The 26,723-nt window shown below is 34.7% G+C and overlaps 3 protein-coding genes and 1 pseudogene across 9 annotated transcripts in view; all 4 read left to right on the top strand.

The window, feature by feature from the left end:
• Positions 1-26,723, top strand: part of LOC105673868 (zinc finger protein 135) — a 48,856-nt gene that overhangs the window by 13,596 nt on the left and 8,537 nt on the right. Inside the window, exons 5-6 of one of the 5 annotated variants that reach the window (XR_010888478.1) lie at positions 15,785-17,027; positions 18,595-18,746. The exons of 1 other annotated variant lie outside the window; for it this stretch is intronic. Coding sequence is in view for 3 of the 4 variants with exons in the window: in XM_067349381.1 (XP_067205482.1) it covers positions 23,904-25,752 (1,849 nt within the window). In the remaining variant the exon portion in view is untranslated. Of the gene's footprint in view, positions 1-7,385; positions 9,382-15,784; positions 18,072-18,594; positions 18,747-23,903; positions 26,635-26,723 lie in introns of those variants that run through there. 3 more of the 5 variants (XM_067349381.1, XM_067349386.1, XM_067349384.1) reach the window with 3 other exon arrangements.
• Positions 1,318-4,481, top strand: LOC105673865 (zinc finger protein OZF-like). The gene is made up of 2 exons (XM_067349397.1): positions 1,318-2,503; positions 2,652-4,481. The coding sequence occupies exon 2, from the start codon at positions 2,746-2,748 to the stop codon at positions 3,748-3,750; it is 1,005 nt and encodes a 334-aa protein (XP_067205498.1). The 5' UTR covers positions 1,318-2,503; positions 2,652-2,745; the 3' UTR covers positions 3,751-4,481.
• LOC105673867 (PR domain zinc finger protein 5-like) lies at positions 7,543-13,371 on the top strand. Of its 3 annotated transcripts, XM_067349394.1 has the most exons (3): positions 7,548-7,675; positions 9,602-10,653; positions 11,267-11,405. In XM_067349394.1, exon 2 carries the CDS (start codon positions 9,720-9,722, stop codon positions 10,647-10,649), a length of 930 nt encoding a protein of 309 aa, XP_067205495.1. In that variant the 5' UTR covers positions 7,548-7,675; positions 9,602-9,719; the 3' UTR covers positions 10,650-10,653; positions 11,267-11,405. The 3 variants fall into 3 exon arrangements, with proteins under 3 accessions (XP_067205494.1, XP_067205495.1, XP_012225233.2); XM_067349393.1 differs by lacking the exon at positions 9,602-10,653 and having other exon boundaries at positions 7,543-7,675; positions 11,267-13,371; XM_012369810.2 differs by lacking the exon at positions 7,548-7,675 and having other exon boundaries at positions 10,512-10,653; positions 11,267-13,371.
• Positions 19,503-23,897, top strand: LOC105673863 (zinc finger protein 99-like; annotated as a pseudogene).

Genomic DNA, 26,723 nt, shown 5'->3' with positions numbered 1-26,723 from the left:
AGAATTTTTGCATTTAAAGTTTTAAATGAATATAAAATATACGTTAGTTTAATATTAATTATAGAAATTTATTAATTCTGTATAATTAACTTCATATAATTTTTTTCTCTTATCTTAACGATCAATATTTCTTGCATAGTATAATGACTAATTCAATATCTGAAATTGTTAAAATAAAATTGCAATGCATTTGCTTATTTCACTATAAATATAATCAGTATTTTTTTTATTTCTTTCCAGAACTAAAAAATGGAGTTCCAGAACTCGTCAGAAAAACGCGGTGAAAAAGGAAGAACAAAGTACATCCTTTGTTATCCTTCAAAAGATTGATGACAAAACTATTCTTGTCCAAGAAGTAGCCTCATATCATTGTGATTCCTGCAATGAAGATTTTGACACAGAAGCCAGTTTGATAGTGCATAGAACAGAACAATCTATACTTAGAACTCGAGAAGCGTTGCGTCAGGCCGAAAAGAAATACGAGTGTGACATCTGCAGACAGATATTTTCGAAAAAATTGCAATTAATCGAGCATCGCCAGATGAAATGTAAATATCTTTTAAATACCAAGAGGAAGCACAAATGGAAAGATATAATTACGAAGATGAAACGAAATCGGGAAGAGAAGAAAGAATCGTCGACAGGTCCTATTGAATGCGATGAATGTCATAAAATCTTCAAGAAAAAAAGATACTTAAACGTGCACAAAGTTTTGCATGGTACGCCTCATATTTGTCACTTGTGCGGCGCGAAGCTAACGTCTGAATATTATCTGAACCTCCACATCAGGCGGCACAATAAGGAGTTCACGGAATTCTGTAAGATTTGCAATAAAGGATTCTACTTGAAAACGACTCTGAAGATTCACATGAGCGTGCACACTGACGAGAAGCTCTGTGTCTGCGAGGTCTGCCACAAATCTTTTAGCAATCAAATTTATTTACGAAGTCATATGAGGATTCACGATCAACCTGAGACGAGGAAAAAGTATAGATGCGAGATCTGCAGTTTTGAGACGTTCTATAGTTATTATCACAAGGAGCATATGCGGACTCACACTGGTGAGAGTCAAGTGACATGCGAAGTTTGTGGCAAGTTGATCGGACGACAATACATGAAGACTCATATTAGGATACACACCGGTGAGAAACCGGAGATGTGTGAGTTTTGCGGCAAAGCGTTTAGCGCCAGGAAATATCTGATTAAACATCGACGAACTCATACCGGTGAAAAACCGTACAAGTGTAAAATCTGCGAGAAACATTTTACGCAACGTGGCACGCTTAGTGCACATCTTCGAAGACACGAGAATCCTAAGTAAAAAAGTACTTTGTTTCTTCTCTCTTCCTAAAGATTTATTATAAATCATAAAACTATTTCGTACCGTCATCCACATTTGGAATATATTTAATTCATATTTAATGTCGATTAATGATATTTAGTTTTAAATATCATATTAATATTTTTAATGAAATTATATGGTTTTAATTTATTCATTATTTCCAATGTGTACTTTTTTAATTGTTATTTGATAATATGTTCTATGAATAATTAGAGATATTTGGTATTAAGAACATACTAAGCCACGGCAAACTGAATCAGAATGTGAGCGTGAATTATTTATTGGTTTAATTTAAATTTAAACATGTATTTTTGTGGGAAAAAAACGAAACAGGTGTTAAAAAACATTTTATGGACACGATTCTAGTCGCAAATATGCAACAATTTATGATTGTAAAATCTGTGGGAAACAAATGTTCAAGAAGTTATGTGAAGGAATAGAAAGTAATAATTTTTTTTTTACTATTATATATAAAAGAATAATTTAAAAACAGTAGAAAAATTGCTAAATTTTATTTATGTTTAATATACATTATTTCATGCGAGTAAAAAACATTTGTTTCTCGCATGCATAACCAAGAGATTAACCACCAATCATAAAAAATTGTTTTCTCAATGCAGTATTAATTATATTGTATATTATATTTATAACATAATAAATCTATATATGCTTCTTACTTTATTATATTAATAATTTGTGATTTGTAATATTTTCTACTTTCCTTATATCCGTTCATTCATTTTTCGTAGAATTTAGATGTAACAAAAATTGTGACAGTTAAATATAATAAATTAGAAGGATAAAAATGATGTCTTTATAATAAAGATTCAAATAATAGCAAATTTGATTAATTTTAGGTAAATCAATTAATCAATACATAAACCATTCGAAAAATATTTTGGTAAGAACAATATCTAATTATTATAAACAAGAATACATGAAATTGTAAAGTAAAAATTTATGTAAATTTTATTTAGCAATATTTTTTATGTTTAGCTTTAAAGATAGTATGTATTTGACTAAATTCTAAAACAATTTTTAAACGTTTCAGAAATTGCGTTAACACCTATAAGAATAGTTTCATAAAGCATTTCAAGATGTAGACAAAATCGAATCGAGCAGTGATAATCCCAGCGATATTGATTGACAATGACGCACTAAGTATAATATAAAAATGTTTCCTATAAAATTATCAATAGAATGTGGAAAATTTGTTAATTCGAATAAATCAGTTATTGAGGGCTGTATTTATTTTAGCACATAATCTCTTGCTCTCTCATGCGGTATTGACGGGTGTTGTTTATTACAGGTGCAACGAGATCGACATCGAAGATACAAAGCTGGAATCGATCAACGAATTGCAAGTTATAGAGTTAGTGCAGTATCAGGACGAAATATCTACCATGGAAGAGTATCATCACATCAGTCATCAAGAAATGATTACGGAAGCAGTTGAATATAAGATGGAACATTTAAACGACAAACTAGAATCTGCATTGAAAACAAACAAAACTGTGAAGAAACGATTTTACGGACAAGATTCGAGTCGTAAATGCGCGACGATCTACGAGTGTGAAATCTGTGGGAAACAAATGTTCAAGAAGCTACAGTTTTTGAAACACAGGCAGGATCATGAGAGGAATCCGAAGATCGAAAATCGTTGTGAGGATTGCGATAAAATCTTTACCAATGAAGAGAAACTGTGGAAACATATGGTGAAGGTGCATCAAAAAGAGAAACCGTTTCAATGCGGTCTCTGCGGCAAATGTTTCAAAACTGAAGAGTTCTTGAAGACCCATCTGAAGCAGCATAACAAACGGTTCACTTGCGACATATGCGGTATCTCGAAGGTTTCCGGATACGATCTACGTCTACATAAAAAGAAGCATAATAAAGAATACGTAATACATTGTGAGACTTGCGGCAAGGGTTTTTATACGAATCAAACGCTGGAACGGCACTTGCTCACGCACACTGGCGAGAAGCCGTTCATATGTAAAATATGTAACACCGCGTATGCGAGCGCGGCATATCTCAACATACACATGAAATCTCACGGCGACAGAGAAAAACACAAGTGCAATATTTGCAATTTTGAGAGCTACTGGAAAGCCGCGTTGAAGGTGCATCTTAAGAAACACACCGGCGAGAATCAAGTGACGTGCGAGTTGTGCGGGAAACCCGTCAGCAGCAAAGGGTATCTGCAAGTTCATATGCGTATACACTCGGGTGAGAAACCGCATGTTTGCGAAGTATGCGGCAAGGCGTTTAGTGTACGGAAATATTTGATTGTGCATCTGAGAACACATACCGGCGAAAGACCTTATGAGTGTAAGGTGTGTCAGAAAAGATTCACGCAACAAGGCTCGTTGAATGAACATATAAAATCTCACAATAAGAGTAAATGAGACATTTAACAAGGCTAATATACTTATTCATACTTAATGCTCCGTCTAGTATTAAATACGCGCCGCAAATTTTCAATTTCATTTTTCTAAAGATAATACATTAAACGCTATTAGATATAAATTGAAATTTATGTGCGGCGATGGTTGTGTTCCAAGAGTATAAATGCAAAACTTTGCGTATATTATATCTTTTTTTGTGATTAGACAATAAATGCTATATACCGTTTTGTAATTACTTATTCAACGAGGAACTCCATCCATTTTTTGTGGACATATATTTGCCGAAGTGCATATGGAAAATATTAATTTTTTTATTCGAGATATGAAACTGATAATAATCACAAGAAATGTATATATTACGCATAAATAGTGTTAAAAACTAACATTTATTTCACAGATTACTAATCTATATTTCTACTTTATAAAATGTGCTCAAAACTGTCGACCATTAGATAGATATATTTGTAAATGGAATTTGTAAATGAAAGTTTTTTTTTTTTTTTAATTTTTATTTTATAATTATCTATATAAAATTATTGTTGATGTAGTTTTTGTTACATGTGAGAATATAAATTTAATATAAAGAGACGATATTCAACGATGTTCGTAAAACGTTGGGAAAAAATTATTGAATTATGTTGAATATTAATGTAGAATAAACGTATTAAATAATATATAAAACGATAAATGTATCCAGGTGAGATTCGTCAATAAAATCTTTTTCAAATTAATTTATATCATGAAATTAGTTATATTTATGTTGTCTTAGATTTTAGGAATAAAAGATATATTATTTGAATACATTATATATTGCTTTTTATAATCGCGGATTTGCTATTGAAAATTTCTATACTTATTTCACAGTTTATTAAAATTTTATGTGACGTATTAAGTAACTAGCAGAATGAAGGCTTTTTATATGAATAATGAAAATCGATGATGGAATAATCATCAATATATCTATATATCTCTGGACTCCAAATATTATAATAAAAATTTACTGCAAGTTCTAGAAAGGTATGCATTATTTTACATTTCGAAACTAAGAGAATTTACTATAGTGTGAGGAATAACAAAAATAAATGTATTTTTATGAAAATTTGTTTTACAGGAAAAAGCATATGATTATGATTAAATTAACAATTTCAGAAACAAATTAATTATATAGCAATTATGTATAGCAATTTGCAAACATATAAGACAAAAGTACAGAACTCTCGAATCTTTAATTTTGATATATTCTGTTATATTTTAATATTTAAGACTTGTTAATTTTTTATGATTTCTGTATATACATTATAAAGGTTAAAAATAATTTAAAAAAAAAGAAGAAAAGTAAAAACTGCTTTTATTTTTTTAATAATATAAAACATGAAATTAACGGGAAGAAAATTGTATATAGAAAAATAAAATTATATAAATAAAAATCGTTCTCTGAGTATTAGCTAACATTAAATTAAAATCAACCATTATATATATTATTATACGTTATTTATTTTATTTTCTTTTCAGAAATAAAAGACCAGCAGAGATATGTGTAAAAAATGAACCGGATGAATGTGAGGATGTTACATGGGTTTCAATTGTTGTTAAAGAAGAAGAAAATGTGAAGGAAGAAAAGTGCAATATACAATTTGAAATTATGAATTTGGAGCATAATTCTTTTGACAACATTGAGAACTCGAAAACGTTGAGAAAAAAAATTAAAGATGCTACAAATGGAGGAATTACTCGTCAAAATCATTCAAACGTAAAAAAGCAATCCACCGGTCAAGCATTTTACGAGTGTAGCGTATGTACGAAGCTTTTTAGATCAAAATATTTGTTCGAAGGTCATTTAGTAGCGCATAGCGACGCCCGTCCTCATCAGTGCGACATTTGCGGCAAATCCTTCAAAAGAACTAATACTTTAGCAGTGCACAGACGAATCCATACTTCTGAAAGAAACTTCGTTTGCGATGTGTGTGGACGAGCGTTCGTGCAAGCCTCTCAATTGGCCACTCATCACAAACGTCACTTTGAAACGTATACAATGCACTGCGAGATCTGTAACAAGGGCTTTTTCACCAATTCCGAACTCCGCGCACACATGAATGTGAAGCACGGCGCTAAGGAACACGTTTGCACCGCCTGCAACAAGTCATTCCGCAACAATCACACTCTAGTGCGTCACTTGAAGATCCACGATCCGAATTTCAAACCTGTGAAGCACCAGTGCGAATTCTGCGGCAAGACATTCGCTTACAAGAACTCACTGTTGGTGCACGTCAAGTCGCACACTGGCGAGAACAAGTACGATTGCCATCTGTGCGGCAAGTCCGTCTCGTCCAAGGGATCGCTTCAGGACCATCTGCGCCTTCATGGCGGCGAGAAATCGTTGGTCTGCGACGTCTGCGGCAAAGCTTTTCACAAGAGGACGACACTAGTCGTACACAAGAGAACTCACACTGGCGAGAAGCCTTACTCGTGCGATACCTGCGGGAAGTCCTTTACGCAACACTCGACGCTTGTTATACATAAACGATATCACACGGGTCAGAGACCGTATCAGTGTAGTTGTTGTAGCAAGTCGTTTGTATCTAGAGGATTACTTAACGCACATAATAAAGTACATGTGGTTAACGCAATGATCAGCCACCAACCCATGTAGTTACGTATTTTTAATGCTTACTTCCATTAGACTTTCACATTGAACGATGGAGACCATCAATTGCATTTTGCATTTAAAATACCGCTCTGAAGTGATAGTATTAAACTCATGTGCATTCCAGCACATTTTGTGACATAAGGTTAGCGAATTAATAGTCAACGGCCACTTCGTATTTCAATTATGCATTCATGGTATTGTATGATTAAACATCTAATTTTAATCAATGTCTTCTGGAAAACGTAGCGTTATACATGACGTAGTTTCCGACTGACGTAGTTATTTCTTGTCGCATAAATATGTTTAAAAAATTGCGTTAACATTATCAGGAATCAAAAAAATTAATTTGAATGCTGTAATGTTTAGTTTGTACGAATTTATTTTATTTGTTTAAAATTTTATATTATAGTAAAACATAAACGTTTCGTTTTTGAACGATAATATTTTATGAAGTAAATTGTTACAGATTTATGTAAGAGACTTTAAGAGACTTGGTGCAAAGATTGTAATATCAAATATTCGTAGGCTAGTTTTTACGTAGAGAAAAACATAAAAAAGGCTGTAACATGCATATGTTTATTTTGTACACAGAATATTGCAATAAAAGCAGCAATTAATGTTTTCAAATCAGTGGGATGCATTTTTACACTACGTGTTATTGTAATAGAAATGCTACTTAAGACTTGTATATCTATTGAAAGCTTTCATCACGTCGCTTTCTTTTACACTTCAAGTATATATCTCTATTCTTATATATCTAGATACAAATTTTTAGCTATTAGTCAGTTTTTTTAAGTAATCAAAACGATGCAATAATTTCTTTTTTATAAAGTTATCTGATTTAGATTAATTAAGTTGTAAGGTCAGCAATTTTATTTACAGGAATAGAATAATTCACTAGACAACGAGATCGGATAATGAAAAAAAAGATCGTTTCGATGCAACAAGGGTATTCGATACTGATATCCGCCTGAATTTCTCCTTTCAGGTACAACCAGCTATCGTTTTCCGAAGAGTATTACCCGATGGCAATGTTCTCCAAGCTCGACTTGGTGAGGAAGAACGGCGAGCCCGCAAAGCCCTCGTCGAAGGCGGAACCGGCAGATACGACTGACGAGACCACCGCGGCTTCAACGAATCCCGAGCAAAGCCCCATAAAGCAGGAAGTAAACGATGAAGATGACGACGAAGATCTTCCTTTGGCGTATCACTGTAAGCACTGCAGCGTCTTCTTCGCCTCGCAATCCTTGTTGGATACTCATGAGATCGAGCACAAAGGTAAGCGGAAGAATGCGTGCGCTCAATGCGGCCGGGTCTTCAGAACCTCGTTAAGCCTTCGCAAGCACATGAAGATACATTCGGAACGTAAGAGCGCTCGCAAAGGCGGTTCCTCGGGCGTGGGTGGCCGTAACGCATCACTGAAAAAGGTGAAGAAAGAGAAGACCGAGTTACAATTTCTTTGCGAGACCTGCAACAAGGTCTTCCGGCACAAGAGCAATTATCAAAAGCACCTGTTGCGCCACACAGTTGGCGATCTTCCCTGCAAGCACTGTCCTAAAAAGTTTCGATTGTTCCGCGATTTAACGAGGCACGAGAAGACGCATTTCTTCCCGAGTTACATGTGCAAGCAATGCGACTACGAAACTACCGTTCTGGCGGCACTTAGCATTCACATGACGCGTCACATTGACAAAGCGGACCTACCCTTCAAATGCAACGAGTGCGACAAGCGTTTCCGGAAGAAGCTCGATCTGCAGGAACATTACAACATTCACTCGGGCGAGAAGCCGTTCGTCTGTCAGCTCTGCAGCAACGCCTTCTACCTGAGACGACAGCTCTCCGCGCACTGTAGACGCTTGCATCCTGAGCTGAAGGCCAACAAGGTGACCAGCACCGCCTGCGACATTTGCGGCCGCGTACTTGCCACAAAGAGGTCACTCTTCCGGCACAAAGAGAGTCACAATCCCACGAAGCTCTATCTGTGCGACTATTGCGGCAAGAGTCTGAGCAGCGCCGAGCACTTGAAGAAGCACAGGCGAATTCATACCGGAGAGAAACCCTACGTCTGCGACGTCTGCGGAAAAGGTTTCACCGACTCGGAAAATCTGAGGATGCACAGGAGAGTGCACACGGGAGAGAAGCCATATAAGTGCGATCAGTGCCCGAAAGCGTTCTCGCAGAGGTCGACGTTGACAATTCACAGGCGCGGGCACACCGGTGAACGGCCCTACGTATGCCAGATCTGCCAGCGTGGATTCTCTTGCCAGGGCAACTTGACAGCCCATCAAAAGTCCACGTGCGTTTAATGCTGCAACGATGAACTTTCTCTGAACTGATTGAAACTTCTTGTTAGTGCCGTTGACGATTAAGCTAGTGGCGACCACATTTAATATTAAGAATAGTGAGCGATTAGTGAGTCCTGACGAGTTGTTACCCGTGTACCGTAACAACAAAGGAAAGAAACTGGAAGAACCTTTCGGATTATTATAAATAATTAATCTATATATGCTATATGATTGCGTTGATGTTTGAGTGACATCGGTAGAGCGCCGATGTTGGGTCGGATACTTCACGATAAATCACTATGATATCTTTTGTACACTGGTCTTAATGTTTACTTAAAGCATGTAAGGCTCAAAAGATTTATGCGCATGATTTGTCCGTTCGGTTCTTCGTGAATTATACATTTGTACTCTATTCATGCTCAAAATGTTCCGTTATGAATATTGTTGTTCTATTTTTTTAGTCTAGATAAGATTAACTTGTTATAACTTTCAGCCAATCTTGTTGAAAAAAAAGATGATTAATTTTTTTTTTTTTTTTTTTTTTTTTTTTTTTTTCTTTTTTAATATTTTTGTACAGATAAAGCAGTATACTCCAAGCTTGCTCGTTCGAATGTGAATAAGATGCATCGAAAAAACTTATGTTAATCATCATTAACGATATTCGTTATTCGTTTAATAAAATGTCTTATGCATAAAACATGTGTGACTATGAAACTATTTTATTTTTGTCGCTTAAGTCAGTTTCCTTAATCTTGAAGTGAACGAGCGTTGCTTTTTCTATATACCTATATTGATTAATTTAATCCTTGGATCGCTTATTCTCGTAAGAAACTTCAGACGATCAAGAAGAAGTATCAACGAACGATTTGGCGATGTGACTGTGTATAGCATGCTGAAAACTTACTATTGTTGCTTACAGAGTGATCGAGGTTCGAGTGTTCATAGGGTCGGATATCAAGATCGATCGTAGCGAAGAAGAATCCGAAAAGCGCCGACTGAAAGTAAGTTCGAATTCAACGGTCGAAGACTTAGTAAGCATGGCCGGAGAGGAGGAAGGAAAGGAAACCAACGCTTTTAGTGGCGAGAGGAGCGCTTCAACTGATGCGGCGAAAAAGAAATGCAAAAGAAAACCGGAGCGGACAAAGTATGAATGTCCGATATGCCAAGTGTATTTTACTCGACAAGGAGAGTTGAAACGCCACATGGTGAAGCACAGTGATGTGCGCCCGTATAAATGCACGATTTGCGAGAGAGCCTTCAAACGCTCGTTCGAGCTAAGCAGCCACATGCAAATCCACAGGAACGTCACGTATGCCTGCAAAACGTGCAGTTTCACGACGACGAACAAAGTTTCGTTGAGGACTCACAATCGACGGGTGCATCAGCGCGATCTACGATACCGTTGCGAACAATGCAGCAAAGGCTTCATGTCGAATTACGATCTTGAGGATCACAAAGCGAGTCATCTAGACACCAAGTCCTTCATCTGCGAGTACTGTGGCCTCACTTTCTCGCAGAAGACGTATCTGATCGCGCATAAGCGCGCAATTCACGAAAAGCGAAAGACTGCGCCGAAGCAGCATCAGTGCGATCTTTGCGATAAAAACTTCGTCTCGGAGCACATTCTTCGTAAACACGTGAGTCTACATTCGCAGAGATTCCTGTGCGCCCAGTGCGGCAAGGAGTTTGCGACGAATCACGCACTGAAATTGCACAGTCGCAAGCACACCGGCGAACGACCCTATCAGTGCAAGCAGTGCACGAAAGCTTTTGCGAGATCCATGGCTCTCAGGGTGCATGAGCTCACTCATACGGGCGAGAGACCGTACGTGTGCGATCTCTGCGAACAGCATTTCACGCAGCGTAGCAGCATGATGGTGCATCGTCGCAGACATCCCGGCAATCATCCGCCGCCGCCACCGTTGCTGCTCAGTCGACTTCAGTTTTGTGCGCCAAAGTCGAGCTAGCTAGGTACGATGTCCTTCGAATTTGTTAGAATACAACGGAGACTGTTAAGAGAATTCTCTATTTTGAATGCCTAAATGCTGCAGTCGACATTCAAAATATAATACGTAAATAATTGAGAAATGTTATGAATGCAAGTATTATCGTAATCTTATTTAATCAGACACACACACAAGCGTACACCACACACACGTTATTTATTCTTTTCATTACAAAGAAATATACATTATAACTCTAAGAAAACACTGAACATTTTTTATAAAACACAAAAGTAATTTTTAAAAATACTTGCATAACCTTCTCAAGATATGAACTGTAAGAGTATGCAACTTTTGCAACGATAACCGCTTGATAACACGCACGCAATGCGTTAACCAATCAGTATCGCAGAAAAGAGACAGCAATAAATGCGAGTATCGACTTTACATGCCTTTTTTAAGATAGGATAATGTGTTTCTAATTAAATATTTAGTTGTTTGATTTTATCTATTATTAAAATATTAACACACACAATGATTTTTTAAAAATTGTTTTTTTATCATTTTTGAAGATTTGAGAATTTACGCAACAATGTTGCGCATCTCACGTTTGTACTGATTGAAATTAATGGATGTTTCAGGGGATGGTGGACCACAGTGTGGGATGGTGATAAATATCGAGAAGTGATTGTAATGCATACTCCCGTTGTGACAAAGGCCAAAAAAAGTGTGAAACGCACAGCAAGAATCGCAAGCCAGCAACAACAAACGAAGAGAAAGAATATAACGAAAGAGTTTCATATAGAAGTAAATAAAAATTTATTGAACGAACAAAAGATAAACTCTCCAACAGAAGTATCATCGTTTGAAGATATTGTGGAAAAAGAAGAAATGGAAGATGATGAAAAAAAAGTGGATCAAGTATTGAATGAAGTACGAAACGCGTGTCCGTTTTGTTTAAAGCGTTTCGATTGTGAGAAAAGTTTGAAGAAACACATGGTAAAAACTCACCGCAAGAGAGCATACAAGTGTGACATGTGTCGCACATCTTGCTATACCGAGCAAAGTTTGACGGAACATCGTAAGATTCATAGTGACGATTACTTCTTCAAATGTGACATATGCCACATCAAGTATAAACGCAAGGAAACGTTGCAGCGACATCAAATACGGGCGCACAGCGACATTGCTGTTCAATTTGTCTGCGATTCTTGCGGTCAGTCGTTCAAACTAAAAGTGGATCTTCTCAATCATATCAAGAGGAAGCATAGCACGAGCATTCATATATGCCGATATTGCGGGAAATCTGTGACGGATCTCCGCAATCACGAATGGAAACATAAAGAACGAGCCGAGACGGGTAGCTTGAAGTTCTCGTGCCAATTTTGTGCTAATAAATTTAAGAATCAAACCCGTCTTGACAATCATCTATTGTTGCACAAGCAGGGTTACAAGTGTACTGAATGCAACTTGGTTGTCATTTCGTACAGACAATTGAAGTATCACAAAGAGCGAATGCACAAACCGGACAAGCTTTGTCCGATTTGCAAGAAATCATTTATGTCAAGAGGCAACCAGTTCGCTCAACATATTCTTACGCATGCTGGTATCAGGCCGTACAACTGCGATATCTGTGGCGAAGATTTCACTCAACGATCTAGTCTCTTCCGACATCGAAAAAATCATCCCGGTCCTGTTCCGCCTTATAAGTCGAAGATTCCCATTGCTGGTTTAGCTAAGAATTTTTTACAGAAGTTTTTGGAACAATAATGCAAGAGAAGCAATAACACAATCGTTATCTACGTAAAAGATGTTCCCTAATGTTTAGAATATTTTGTTTTTATTAATATATTTGTACAATAATTGATTTTTTATTTTTACATATATCACAATTAAAAATTTTAATTTTGTGTTAAATTTTTTGTGTTAAAGACAAATATATTTTAATTTGAAATAATTATGAGACATAAATATGAGAACTTTTATTTTTGAAACGGATATAAAGAAAGAATCTACGCCAAATCGAGTAAACAGTAGTGTATACATATCCTGCCTTTACAGAGACAGCTTGTATATTTACAAAAGACTGATTTTTTTTAAATTGATTACAACGCTGAATTGAGATATTTAAAAAAAATTTTGTATGACTGACATTTTTTTTGTTATAATCTATTATATAAGTATATATTTCGTGAACACAGAGATAAATGAAAAACTGTATATAATTTTTATACTTTCTATACTAATAAGATATTCGTAAAGTACAATAAAGAAATATTTTTTTGCAAAATTTTTTCTTTGTACAATTATCATGTGAATTAACATTACGAGTATATTAGCTACATGAAATTTATGTGCATATTTTTCTTGTTTATATTTTTAACATAACAGTTATTTTGTTTAGAGACAAATATCTATTTTATTTTTTATAATGTTAAAATAAGTTTTATATTATTTTATTTGAGTGCGCGACTTCATACTATTAAAATAATACTATAAAATCTTTATTTTAGACTGATGATATGTTTGGTTATATATACAAAAGACAGTGAGATGCTAATTTTTGATAATTTGTATATAAGTTTTTTGGTAATTAATAAAATTGATTGTGATAATTGCAGTGTAATGATTGGTAAGATTAATTTTTTTATAGATATAGCACGTTTTCTTATGCAATAATTATTATCTTACCGATATTTGAATATATGCTTAATTAAAAAGCGATAATGATACTTAATATGCTGACACAATTTATCCCTGTTTCAGGGAAAAGCCTATCATCAGGCAGAAAGGAGGGCAGTACCGAAAAGGACCTATCCGTTATGTCTCCATTTTGTTGAGTCCGTGGAAATCTGTTAAAAATAAATCTAATTCTACAAGAACAAGCGGAAGAGTCAGTTCCATAGCTCAATGTCGAAAATTAGAACTGATTGATCTAGAATCATTAGATTCACCTGTAAAAGAGAACGACATTTCAACCAAGATGGAATCTTCGTCGAATGCAAGATTGCCGCAAGATTCTGATTTATCGAGTTCGCACAAAGAACTGACAGAGGTGGACGAAGTTATGGAAGAGATAAGAAATACGTGTCCATTTTGCGAGAAACATTTCGACAACGCCAAGAAAGTTGAGCGACATGTCAGATACGTGCATCGTAAACCTTATCAATGTGACAGGTGTAAGAGAGCTTGTTATACGTTAAGAGCATTGGAAGAGCACAAGAGAACTCATCGACCAGATTATTTCTTCGAGTGTCGGATTTGCCATGTAAAGTACAAAAGTGGAGATGGACTGAAGAGACATTACATACGCATTCATAGCGATTACGAGTCAAAATTTGTTTGCGAACATTGCGGTCGCAGTTACAAGCTGCAGATCGATTTGACGAATCATATAAAGAGAACTCACGCGTCGCAACTGCAAATCTGCCGCTTCTGCGGCAAGGAAGTCAAGGACGTGAAGGCTCACGAGTGGCGGCATCAAAAGCGGAATCGCGAGATCAAGTACGAGTATCCGTGTCACTTGTGCCGCAAGAGGTTCCATCATAGAAGTAGACTGGACAAACATTTGATGTTGCACAAGAAAGGCTTCAAGTGCGACGAATGCGGCAAAGAGTACAGTGGCACGCGCGAACTTAGCAGTCACAAACGCTTCAAGCACGGCCACACGAATATCTCTACTTGCATCTTGTGTCAGAAAACATTTACGTCCATCAGCAATTTTTATCAGCATGTACTCACGCATGCTGGCATACGGCCATACAAGTGCGATATCTGTGAGGAAGATTTCACGCAACGCTCCAGTCTATTGAGACACAGAAAGAATCATCCCGGGCCACTGCCACCGATATCGTCACCGCATCCGCAGATAGCTGAACTAGCGAGAAATTATCTCCAGAAAATTCAAAGCGATTACATCGATAACAGTTTTATATTGGACGCGCGGTCATGATTGATCATTAATGAGGACCTGTAAAGTTATCGTTTTCTGCGAGATATTTTATAACACTTCGTTATTTAATGAATCTGTAAGGCATACTATTAATATTAGAATATACTATTCACACAAGTTCTTAATTGTATTTGCTTAAAAATATTATATGATTTCAATCATATTCTTACGTTTTTTTGCAGATAAAGTTTGATAGATATATATTTTGATATTTATATGATAGATATATATAAATATCTATTCTCTACGAATGTTCTTTCTTTCGGAGAATATTTACAATTTACATGAAGTGAAACCATTTAATTTAAATATCAGAAAGAAATGTGTTAATTTATACATTTCAACTTAATCAAATTGTAATGAAAATTTTACTATATCAAAGAGAAATTATTAGGCATTTGATTAATAGGAATGTAAATGAAAAATTACTATTTTCTTATTTCGCATTTTAGTTAATTTTTGAATAATGATGGTGAATAACGATTAATTATTGTATTATTTCTACCATCCATAGTTTAATCATATTACAAAATGAAGATCGTACAGAGAAATGGTGAAAGTTAGAAATACCCAGTGAAAATTTCTGTTGTGAATATTGTTTTCTTAAGTAATATGATTTGATAAAAATTGTGAAAGATACAACGGCTCAATAAGTATATAAATAAAATTATATGTTGAAATAAAATTATAATTATATTTTGAAATATAAAACACACAATTGCTTTCACTGATTTATTCGAAAAAATGTTATTAAATTTTCTCTATTGTTTAATCTGTTAAAATTTAATCTACTTAATTACTGATTACTTAACGCATTGATTTTACAGAAATCAAGTGTATGAATATTTTATAAACAAGTGTTACATGTAAATATTTTTGTTCACGTCATTCTAAAGTTTATTTCAAGCTTATTGTGTTAATGTAATATGAAATCAATTTTTATAAGTTATCAAAAGTTAGTCTATTATTTATCAATTTATTTATTCATGAAATAATTTCAAAATTATTAGATTAATGGAATTATTTATTTCCAGAAATATTTCTGAACAATGGAAAGAAGTTAATTTCGTGGAATTTAACTCTGCTTCTTATTTAATGATATTTTTAGCTAAAGTTGCACCAATGCATGCTCACGTGCAACCAACACAATCATACCTTCATTATATTAACGTATAAAATCGACTGACAATTTCTATAATTTTTTTAGGTGCAATCAGGTAGATCCGCTCTCGCCAAGTTTTCTGATAGTAAAACTGGAAGACGATTATTTTCGCATCCCAAAGTCATTGAGCGTGTTTATGATGAAAGAACCGCCGCCTACCGAGGAAAATTGTTCCAAAAGTGGATTGTTAAAACAAGTAAAGAAAGAAAAGGATAATCACGTTGAGAAGACCAAAAGTCGCATTGAAACCAGGAAGAAAAGTAAAACCGTAAGTGACGATTTTGATGATTTAGATGATACACCTCTGGACTTCAGGAAACGACATGAAGATGAATTCTCGAGAACACGATCCGGCAAGCAGCACGCATCGAGCACGAAGAAGAAGCCGCATATTTGCGAGATCTGTTACATCACGTTTGACCGCAAGAGCAAACTCACTAGTCATATGTTCAAACACAGCAACTCACGGCCGCACAAGTGCACGGTTTGTTCAAAAGGCTTCAAAACCGGTGCGTACCTCTCTAGGCATATGGAAATCCACGATGAACCCGCGCAGTTGCACGCGTGCACTCTGTGCGATTTCAAGGCGCGCACGAAGCCGTATCTGAAGATACACTACATTCGCAAGCACACCGAGGATTATAACTACACCTGCGAGCAGTGCGGCAAGATGTTCAAAGTGCAGTCCGATTATACGACGCATATGAAGGATCACGATACCGAATCTTGTGTTTGCGATATATGCGGCACGTCGTACGCCAGCAAGAGCTCCCTGTACTTCCACAAGCATTACAAGCACAAGACTAAAGTTAAGGAGTTTGAGTGCCAAATTTGCAGGAAGCGCTTTAAGACTCAGAAGAATCTGGAGTGCCACGCTGAGTTGCATAAAATGAAGTACGTCTGCGAGCAGTGCGGTATGGAGTTTAAGTTCAAGTACGGCCTGACGAAGCATCTCAGAACGCACTCGGGCGAGAAGTCGTATCTCTGCGCCATTTGCGGCAAGACCTTCGGCTGCCTCAGTTCGCAAAAGATCCATCTGCTGACTCACGTAGGCGAGCGGCCTTACGTCTGTGACATTTGCGGGCAGAGCTTCACTCAGCGGTCGCCGATGATGCTGCATCGGAAGAAGCATCCTGGTGTGCATCCACCGCCGCCACCTATCAAAATTACGAATCTTCTACATGGTGTGCAGGATAAAATTATTGTGAACAAGAGTGTCAAGTAACTCATATGTGTATTTGGTGGACGACTGTGGACTGTAAAATGAAGAGAACGACTTCATTACTGGGTAACTTTTATATCTTTTTCTAATTTGAAAACACGCGAGATAATAAAAATGAATGTGAATTGTAAATATCATCTCAGTGGCAGCAACGTAAGATCATGAAATTATTTGTTTGCATAAGGCGATAATGTGTATTATTGGATTTTGATAGATTTCGAAACCGGAAGATTTTCGAAAGTACGTTCTTCTGTATTGGTATGTTAATCTTATTTTTACATCTGTTAAAACGTTTATTTAAAAGGCAGCTGTGTATTATGCTGCCGTTTGTAACATTTACGATTACGTCTTAAAATCTTTTAATCGAATATTTATTTTTTGTTCTATAGATTTCAAGGATTTACTAATAATTTCAAAATATTCTGCTATCGTGTAATTATTTTTTGAACTTAACAACTTTTGACTTACATTACGTTTGTTGGTAATGTAAAGACCAGCCAAATGTAAATATAGTATAGAAAGCATAATATGTTAATCTAATATTAGATATATATATATAGTTTATTTTTATTCGTGACAAAGTATTTTGCTGGATCTTGGATTTGTTCGCTATTTAATTACATTTTACTTCTGTATCTAGGTCTTCCAATCTCTTATTTATATAGTTAAGATTTGAATGAAAAAAATATATTTTTCATAATATTTTCTATTTTCTACAGTTGATATTTTGATTGAAACTTGATATAGTTCCCCGAACAATATGAACTTTCATTTTATAGAACAAAATTTTTGCATTTATATTTATTCACGTGTTTTATCCAAGATGATATATTATAAAAATAAAACATTATGTCATTTAATATTGTACAATAATTTTTGGCATTTTGTTTGACAAAATATCTATCTTTAATCTAAAATTTAATGAAAGTATTATTTTCTTGTAGTCTTTATTGAAATAAAAATAAAAATTTAATTACAGAGGTTTATTTTTCAGACTCGATCGTTATCAGTTTTTGATAGCGGTTGTTTTCTATTTGTTTCATAGAGTGATGTAATGTGCATCATAAAATCAATGTAACATATTAAATAAATACATATGTTTTTAATAAATACATTATTTCTATTTCCCATGATTGAGGTGACACATTGACAAGTCATCTAAAATATAAAATATAGATTAGATAATAATTAAATTTTCAGCGATAAAAAGCATTTTATTTGCCGCAGTTAAGAAATGTATTAAAAAAGGAAATGTTAATATATATATATATATATATATATATATATATATATATATATATATTAACTGTTAAATTTTAAAATAAAATAGTAGATGGATAATAAAAATGTGTAACAGAAATCTGGTATATTTTCTGTTTTATTCGTACAAAGAAATAAGTATTTAAACATATAATAAACACACAATAAAAATTATAAAAATACTTAATATAAAGGCAACATATTTTTAAAATTTTAATTGACTATTTTATATTATGTGATTTTCTATTAATGTCTAATAATGAAATACGAAGATTCTTTACAGAGTAATAATAGACAGCATGTATATATGTGTATACCATATGTCAAGAAACACTGTAATTTTATCAAACTGATTTGTTTTTCTTACTTTTAGGTCTGTGCCACGTGATCCTCTTGAACAAAAATTCCTTATGGTTCAAAAAAATGATCAATATTATCTTGTTCCGATATCAACTCCTTATGAATGTTTCAAAGATGAAGGCGAAAGCGAGTCATCATATATTTTGCAAAAAATGGAAATAAAAATTGAACCCGACGAACCTACGGAGAACTCTGAAGAAGTGTATGAAAATACAAAAGAAGAAGAACCAGTATTAAAGTTAGAAAAAACTGATAGTAAAAATTTAAATTCGTATACATGTCTTTCGTGCCAAAAAGATTTTAAGAAACATTACAACCTGAAAAGGCATATGAGAGTGCACGTTACATATCCATATGAATGCCCAATTTGTGAGCAAGTTCGTTTTAAAACCGAAGAGTCGTTTAAGATTCATATGTTGTTATTACACAATGACACCAAGTTGTTTTGCTGTGCAGATTGCGACTTTAAATCGACTACAGCCGCAGACATCAAGTGCCATCAAAAAAGACATGCTATCATTAATGGATTGACGTGCAGTCTCTGTGCTAAAATATTCAAGAACGAGAAGAAATTGTCGAAACATATGGAGATTGATTGTACTGGATTTTATAATGTGTGTGATCAGAAAGATCTTACGCAACTCAAGTGTAAGCGTCAAGATGATAAGGATAACAAGGATGACAAGGATGATAAAAATGATAAGAATGACAAAAGTTGTATGAAGCTCTATCGTAATTTGGCCTTAATGAAAAGAAGAAGCTATTTCAAGTGTCCTCGTTGCAAATGGGTTTTTAGAACGATTGAATTACTCGACAAACATTTGAAACGACACTTTCTAAGTTTTACATGTAATCGCTGCGATGCAGTATTTAAATATAAAGCTTCCTTTCTGAAACACAAACTTAAACATGAACATGAAGATTAATTATTTAGTTTAAACTTGTTGTGTGTTGCATAATTTAGACGTGCCAAATTTAAAGGAATGGTCTTTTTCCATATTGCTGAAAATGAAATTAAGATATACATTTTTGAGATTTAATATATTAAAATATAGTATTACTTTATTAATATTTTTATTAATATTATTTTAATTAATATACAATATATATTCTTCCTATTCTCTACATGTGATACATATAATGTTTGTATGACATATATTATTATTACATATATATTATTGTATTGATATACTTTGACAGCTTATACATTTATGAAAATTTATATGTTAAGCTGTCAATGAAATGCTCACGATAACAAAGTTTCCAATGTAATATGAAAAATATAAATCTGGTTTTTAGTACTTGTTACTAGACTAAGAATTTTTATATTTTTATTTTTATTATTTTTTGAAATAAGTGAAAGTTTTTTGTTACTATATAGTATGTATGTGTGTGTGTGCGTGTGTGTGTGTGTGTGTGTGTGTGTGTGTGTGTGTGTGTGTGTGTGTATGTTACATGGTATGCTGTTTTCATGACTGTGCAGCGTTTCTGCTATTGTATCGTTTATATAAACGAAAGAATGCGATTATAATTTAATATATACATAGTAAAGTGAGTGGTGTTGATGTATAAACGTGAAAAAGTAAAACAATTAATACATTTTAATATGTTTTATTTATTTAAAGACGATTGTAGTAAGTTGCTGTTTACATCTCTGAGGTGAGAAAATCAGTGCCTTAACATTACGAATTAGTACTATCGAACAATGATATTTTGACTGTTTAGGTCGCGACAAACAGTCTGTTGAAGAGATGGATCATTTCTAATATTTTGCTGAAGAGCTGTGTAACATCAGCAATGAAACCTAATGTCGCAACAAGTAAATTACAAGACGGCACGAGTGTCATTGCGACTCAAATTTTTAAGTTCGAGCAGAAGAAAAATGTGTTTTACAGCATTACTTTTAATAGAAGAATGGCCGAATATAAAAGACACGTGTTGAAGCACGGTAACTATTATGAATTTCAATGCGATATTTTCAAACATAACATGAACAGACATAAAGTAAAGATTCACAAAGAAAAGCAATTGTACATTTGTCAATATTGCGATTTTTCCACGAAACATTTTTCCTACTTAAAAGTGAGTATAATGATAAAATTTTCTAAATATATTACACATAGCTTTTATTTAAAATTACTTTTTATTTTATATTTATTGAAACAAATTTCACAATTTATTGTCTTATATAACGGAGCTTTTATATTTTCACAATTCTAGTTTTCCAGCAAACAGAACAGAGTATTGACTTCAATTCCGATTATTATATCGTCTTACTCAATTAACGCTTTAGTATATTTTGCAGGTGCACTTCACGCGCAAACGTAAGGACGATTTTCACATTTTGTGCAACAAGTGCGATCGAAAGTTTCGGATAAAAGGTGATTATACCAAGCACTTCATCACTCACGAAGAAGATGAATGTATCTGTGACATATGCGGTACAACAATGGCAAACATGATGTCCCTTTTTTCCATGAGAATTATAAACACAAAGTAAAAGAGGCGAATTTTCAACGTTCTATATGCAAGAAGAAGTTGCAAACTCAAAAGAAACTCAAAAGAACTTGGACAATCACATAAAGCAGCATGAGCTGAGATATACATGCGAAGAATGTGGTGCACGATTGATTCATAAGGCAACATCGAGGAAACACATTAGTGCGCACTCCGGCGAGAAGCCTTATGTGTGTCATATATGTAAAAAAGATTTTGCAAGCATGGCTATCTGAAAGGTGCATCTTTTGACATGCGGAGATTCATCTATATATCTACAGAATTTGTGATCAAAGCTTCATACAACGTCCAAAAGGAAACATCGATGTTACGGAAATTCCATCGTCTTTAATATAACATTATCAATAATATAACGCGTAATGCTACAAAAATACAAAATGTATAGTGTATGCAAACATATTAATATAGGATAGCAAATAATACAAATTTTGAAGACACGTTAACACGTAAATGATTATTTTATTTATTATTTTTTTAAATGTTAAACGAATATTTAATTATTTAACGAGCATGGCTGTGTATCAATAGGTTGTACAATAAGTTCAGAATATATTTTTCAGAATGACGATTCTAATTACATGTTAAAATGATGATATTGTTTAAAAAATCTTCTGTTATTTTACGAAATAATTTTTTATAAAGCAAATATGATTTATTGTAGTGTAAATATAAGTTTATTAGATAAAAATATAGCAATTTTTGTGCGCATGTAACATTTTATATTCAACACAGCATAAAATATTTAATTATTTAACAAAATTACAGTATTATTTGCTTCTAAATGTGTAGTTGCTAAGAGATTAATAAAGTAAGGTACATTTTATTTCCTTGGCAATTGCGATTAGAAAAATGTCTCTATATTTGCTTGGATATATAGTTTTTTTCTAATAATTTGTATTGATGTGTATATAATTCATGTTTTTTAGGAAATCTGTTCCCGATCACAGAGATGAATGTGAAATTTCATGTCAGATTACTCTTGGAAAAAGGCAGATGTCGAAGTTGGGAAATGCCAGAAGCGAAAAGAGAGATGCCAAAATATTCATTGATTCAATAAAGTCAAAAGATACAATTAAAGAAGGAACAACGGAAGATGTCAACAAGCAGTTCAGTGAAGCCATTCACGAAGAGAAATTATTGCATACTGATAAAACGTGTACAAGAGAAGACGTACTTTATAAGAAACTTGTTAGTGGAAATTATATATGTGATATTTGTCAAATAGTATTTAAGCAAAAAGGTAAAATTCTGCGCCATATTACGAGCAAACACAGTTTTCATCGTCCTTTCAAGTGTGCAATTTGCAGCAAAAGTTTCAAATACAAGTGCGACTTGAAGATGCACCGGCTTGTTCATCAGGAGATGGATTCTAGCTCGTTGCACTGCTGCAATAAATGCGACTATCGCGGTAGAACCAAAAGCAATTTGAAAGCGCATTACATCAGGCGACACACCGACGAGTACAGATTCGCTTGCGAACATTGCGGTAAGCGCTTCAAGATAGAATGGGATCTCAAGTTCCATCTCGGCACGCACAACGGCTCTCAGCATATGTGCGACATTTGCGGTAGATTCTACACGAGCAATTATTCCCTGTACAAACACAGGAAAGTGGCGCACTTGAACGAATACAAATTCCACTGTGACGTGTGCAACAAGAAGCTCTTGACGCAGGAGAATCTGGACAACCATATGCAGCAGCACAATAAAACTTACGACTGTAAAGAATGCGGTAAGGCGTTTGCGTCGAAGAGATACTTGGCTAATCACGCGACGACGCATACAGGCGTGAAACCGTACGTATGCCACGTCTGTAAAAAATGTTTCAGAACGTCGCATATGAGAAACACGCATTTAGTTACGCATTCGACTGAAAAGCCATATATTTGTGATTTATGCGGGCAAGCCTTCAAGAGGAGATATTATATGATTGTGCATCGTAAAAAACATCCGGATGCACACTTATCGTCACCACCTATGCCTCTTGGGAAAGTATCTCAGACATGAACGCAAATCATGGTTTCATAAAGAATATCTCGTTGTACCTCATCATATCTTATTGTTACGTATTTAATCCTAGAATAATTTTACATGTGAGAGAAAGAGATACTACAAGAGAGAATTGTGCTGTATGTCTAATTGTAAGAGATTGATAGACTAATCTAATTGTGGAATCTTGATTGGAAAATGTGTATCAAGAGCTGTATGAAATAATTCAGACTCATAAAAACCGATGTGATCTCTGTTATGTGATAATCTAAATGTGTGTGTGATACAATTATTTTACTTGAATTTATGTATATTTAATTTTTTAATATATTTTATATTTATCTCGATACTATATATAAAAAAAATATGGACTGATAAAAGTTAACTCAGACTTTAGATATAAATACATTTACTATTAAGCAATTTTATTTATTAAGTAACGTAATGTTTAAGCTATTATTTAAAATTTGTACTAAAACTTCTATACAAAAAAAAGAGTTCTTCTCTTATGTTACATATAATACAAATTGCATTACTTATAGCTAGTTATAGCTAGTTTTAGTATACATCTTTTAAACCATGCTTAATAAATTATTTTTTTGATCATTAAAAAAAAACGCATTTTTGATGAACAGTTTTAATTTAAGCCATAAATATAAATAAATTTGTCACTTCCAAATCACAAGATTATTCTACGAGAGTTGAATACAAACTTTGTTTTGTAAAAACAGCTTTTATAGACCCGGAGTAGTGATTGAGATATTCAGGTCTTAAAAACGTTCTTGAAATTAACCATTGTATTTTATTATGTTTTAGAGAACAAAACTGCAACAAGAAGATCGTGCAGACGGACGCATCCGGTTGCTTTATTGTCGGCAAAGACTTGATACCGATGAGACTCTGGCAATATACCGATGCCGATAATAAACTGCGCTATTCATTGATATCGGCGTTAGAGAACAACCCTAAAGCTGAAGAAGCTGTGAGTGTACTTAATCTATCGCCGTTGACCTCTATTAAAATCGAGGAGACCGAGGATCAATTGAGCAATCAGAGAACTATCGGCTGTAATGTCAATAGCTGCGTGGACTCTTCAACGCATTTGCATAAAGTGACGATTGGTACTTTTATTTGCAACAAATGCGATATAAAGTTTCCCATACAGTCCATGTTGAATCGCCACAAGATGACGCATAATGTACGTTCATGGTTCCGCGACAAATGCTTGAAGAAGAGATACATGCTGTATCAAAAGATAAACGCTCAAAGACGCTCGAAGCAATTGAAAACGCGAAAGCATTCAGAGGGAACAAAGTACGTTTGCACGTTTTGCGACTTTAGCTGTAACAGACTGGCGACTTTAGACACGCACGTGAAGAAGAAACACAAAAAAGACACAGTGAAAATGGAGAAGAAGCTCAATTGCGCGATCTGTGGTTTTGAATGTTTGGGTGAAGCGAATCTGAATAAGCATATGTATAAGCACAGAAAGAAAAGTACGATGAGTTTTGCTTGTGACATGTGTGATTTTGAATGTAAAAGGAGCACCACTTTGGCGTCTCACTTAGCACACAATCATAAGAAATCTAAGGAAAATCTGAGCACATACGCGGAAAAGAGTCACAGAATAAGGAAGTGCGGTTACACGCCACCCAAAAAGTCTGGCACATCGGTCTCCTCGTCGTATAGCCGTGAGACGGCGAAGAACGCGGCATTAATCCCATATCAAAGTTCTAAGGTGTTAGTTAAGAAGGAAGTTTGCGTGGAGGATTGCGAAACGACGAAAAAGTCCAACCAGAAGAATGTCGAGGAACATTGCAATCTCTGTGATTTCACCTGCGCGAAGAAGAGCACTCTGTACTCGCATAAACGCCGACACAAAGTGGAGAACATCGGCGAGGTGTACGCGTGCAACGAATGCGGCTTCAAGACCGGCAAGAAGTCGTCGTTGTACTCTCACATAAAACGGAAGCACAAGGAGCCGCAGTCCTGCGGCGGCGACGTGCAGCCGGAACTATTTTATTGTAGCCAGTGCGATTACAAGAACAAGAACAAATACGAGCTGAAAATACACGTCGCGCGCAAGCATTCGGACGTCTTCAAGTTTTCCTGCGAGACCTGCGGTAAGAAGTTCAAGGTCAAGGGCGATTTGACGAATCACATACGTTTCAGCCACCGGGAGCAGCCGGTGATTTGCGACGTCTGCGGCAAGACTTGCCTCAACAGCAATTCTTTGTACGTGCACCAGAAGTTCGCGCATTACAAGGCAAAGTACGAGTGTCAGATATGTAAGAGGCGAATGGTCAGTCAGGAGAATCTTAACGAGCATATGCTCAGACAGCACGAGCGCAGGGAGAACGTAGTGTGCGAGGAGTGCGGCAAGACGTTCTCGCGGAATAGCAGATTAAAGGTGCACATGAGAATTCATACCGGAGACAAACCGTACAGCTGCACCGTCTGCAACAAGTCCTTCGCCCGCAGGACCGCTCTCAAGCAGCACCTACTCATTCACACCGGCATCAGGCCGTACGTGTGCGATATCTGCGGAAAAGCCTTCACTCAGAAGCCGGGTCTGATCAGTCATAGAAAATCGCATCCGGGTTCTCATCCGCCTCTGCCGCGTGTCCTCATCGATCACATCTTGAACGATGTTATGAACGCTTGAACATGGTAATTGAAAGTTGCGCGGACGATTCCGAGAGATGAATTGTACGAAAATGATATATGTATAAAAATCTGCTTGTGTAATCGGATATTCTTGTACCATGCGAATGAGATATTCCTATTACGAATTTTTTATCTAGTGATATTTAGAGGTAGTGATATTTGTAGCATTTTATGACAAGACGACTTAAGAATATATTATTCAGAGGAAATTTTAATTGTTATAAAAGAATAAATAAATCTAATATTTTTTATATTGCAATATTTGGTAAAAATACGAGTTACGTTAAGTTGTTTGGCATGAAATGCGCATGTCTTTTTGTAAAACATTATTAATTCGTTTTGTCATGCATTACTGACTTGTTTATTATGCGCTATGATAATAAAAGAATAATTTATTAAAATTAGAATCTGCAAATTTTCAACATGTTTTGGCAGTGTTTGTAAAGCAATTGGTTAGCTCATTGATTTTCTGTTAATTTATTAGTTAACGTTATTTTTTATTAGTTAAGTTAACGTTATTTTTTATTTGGAAACATTCGATTTTAGATGTGTGTGCGTAAAATCGTAAATTTGTATACCTTACTCGTATTTATAATACGGTATATGACTGCCAGAGGGTGCTTAGATTTTAATATTTCTACGATATATAATTTCTTAAGTGCAGTAATTGCTTTTTATATATATGTGATTGGTTGTAACTGAGTGTGATTTAGCTGTTCATGGAATATATATTACAGAATCTGTAAGTTACTATAAAAGTTGCTTGTTTACCATTCCGTAAAAATGATTGTTACTATCCTCGCCATTGATTGTAACTCTTATGAAGTTCGAAAAAATCATTGTGAAATGATATATAAATAATTATAACAATTTCAAATTTTTTTGTTTTATCTAAAACATACACCTCATCCATTAAAAAAAAAAAAAAAAAAACTTTTATTCTAATATAAAATTAATATGTACAAACAT

This window comes from Linepithema humile, chromosome 2, assembly GCF_040581485.1.
Source record: "Linepithema humile isolate Giens D197 chromosome 2, Lhum_UNIL_v1.0, whole genome shotgun sequence".
NCBI classification, from domain to species: Eukaryota; Metazoa; Arthropoda; class Insecta; order Hymenoptera; family Formicidae; genus Linepithema; species Linepithema humile.
Note: the sequence above shows the minus strand (reverse complement) of the source record. Positions and strands in the feature narration are given on the sequence as shown.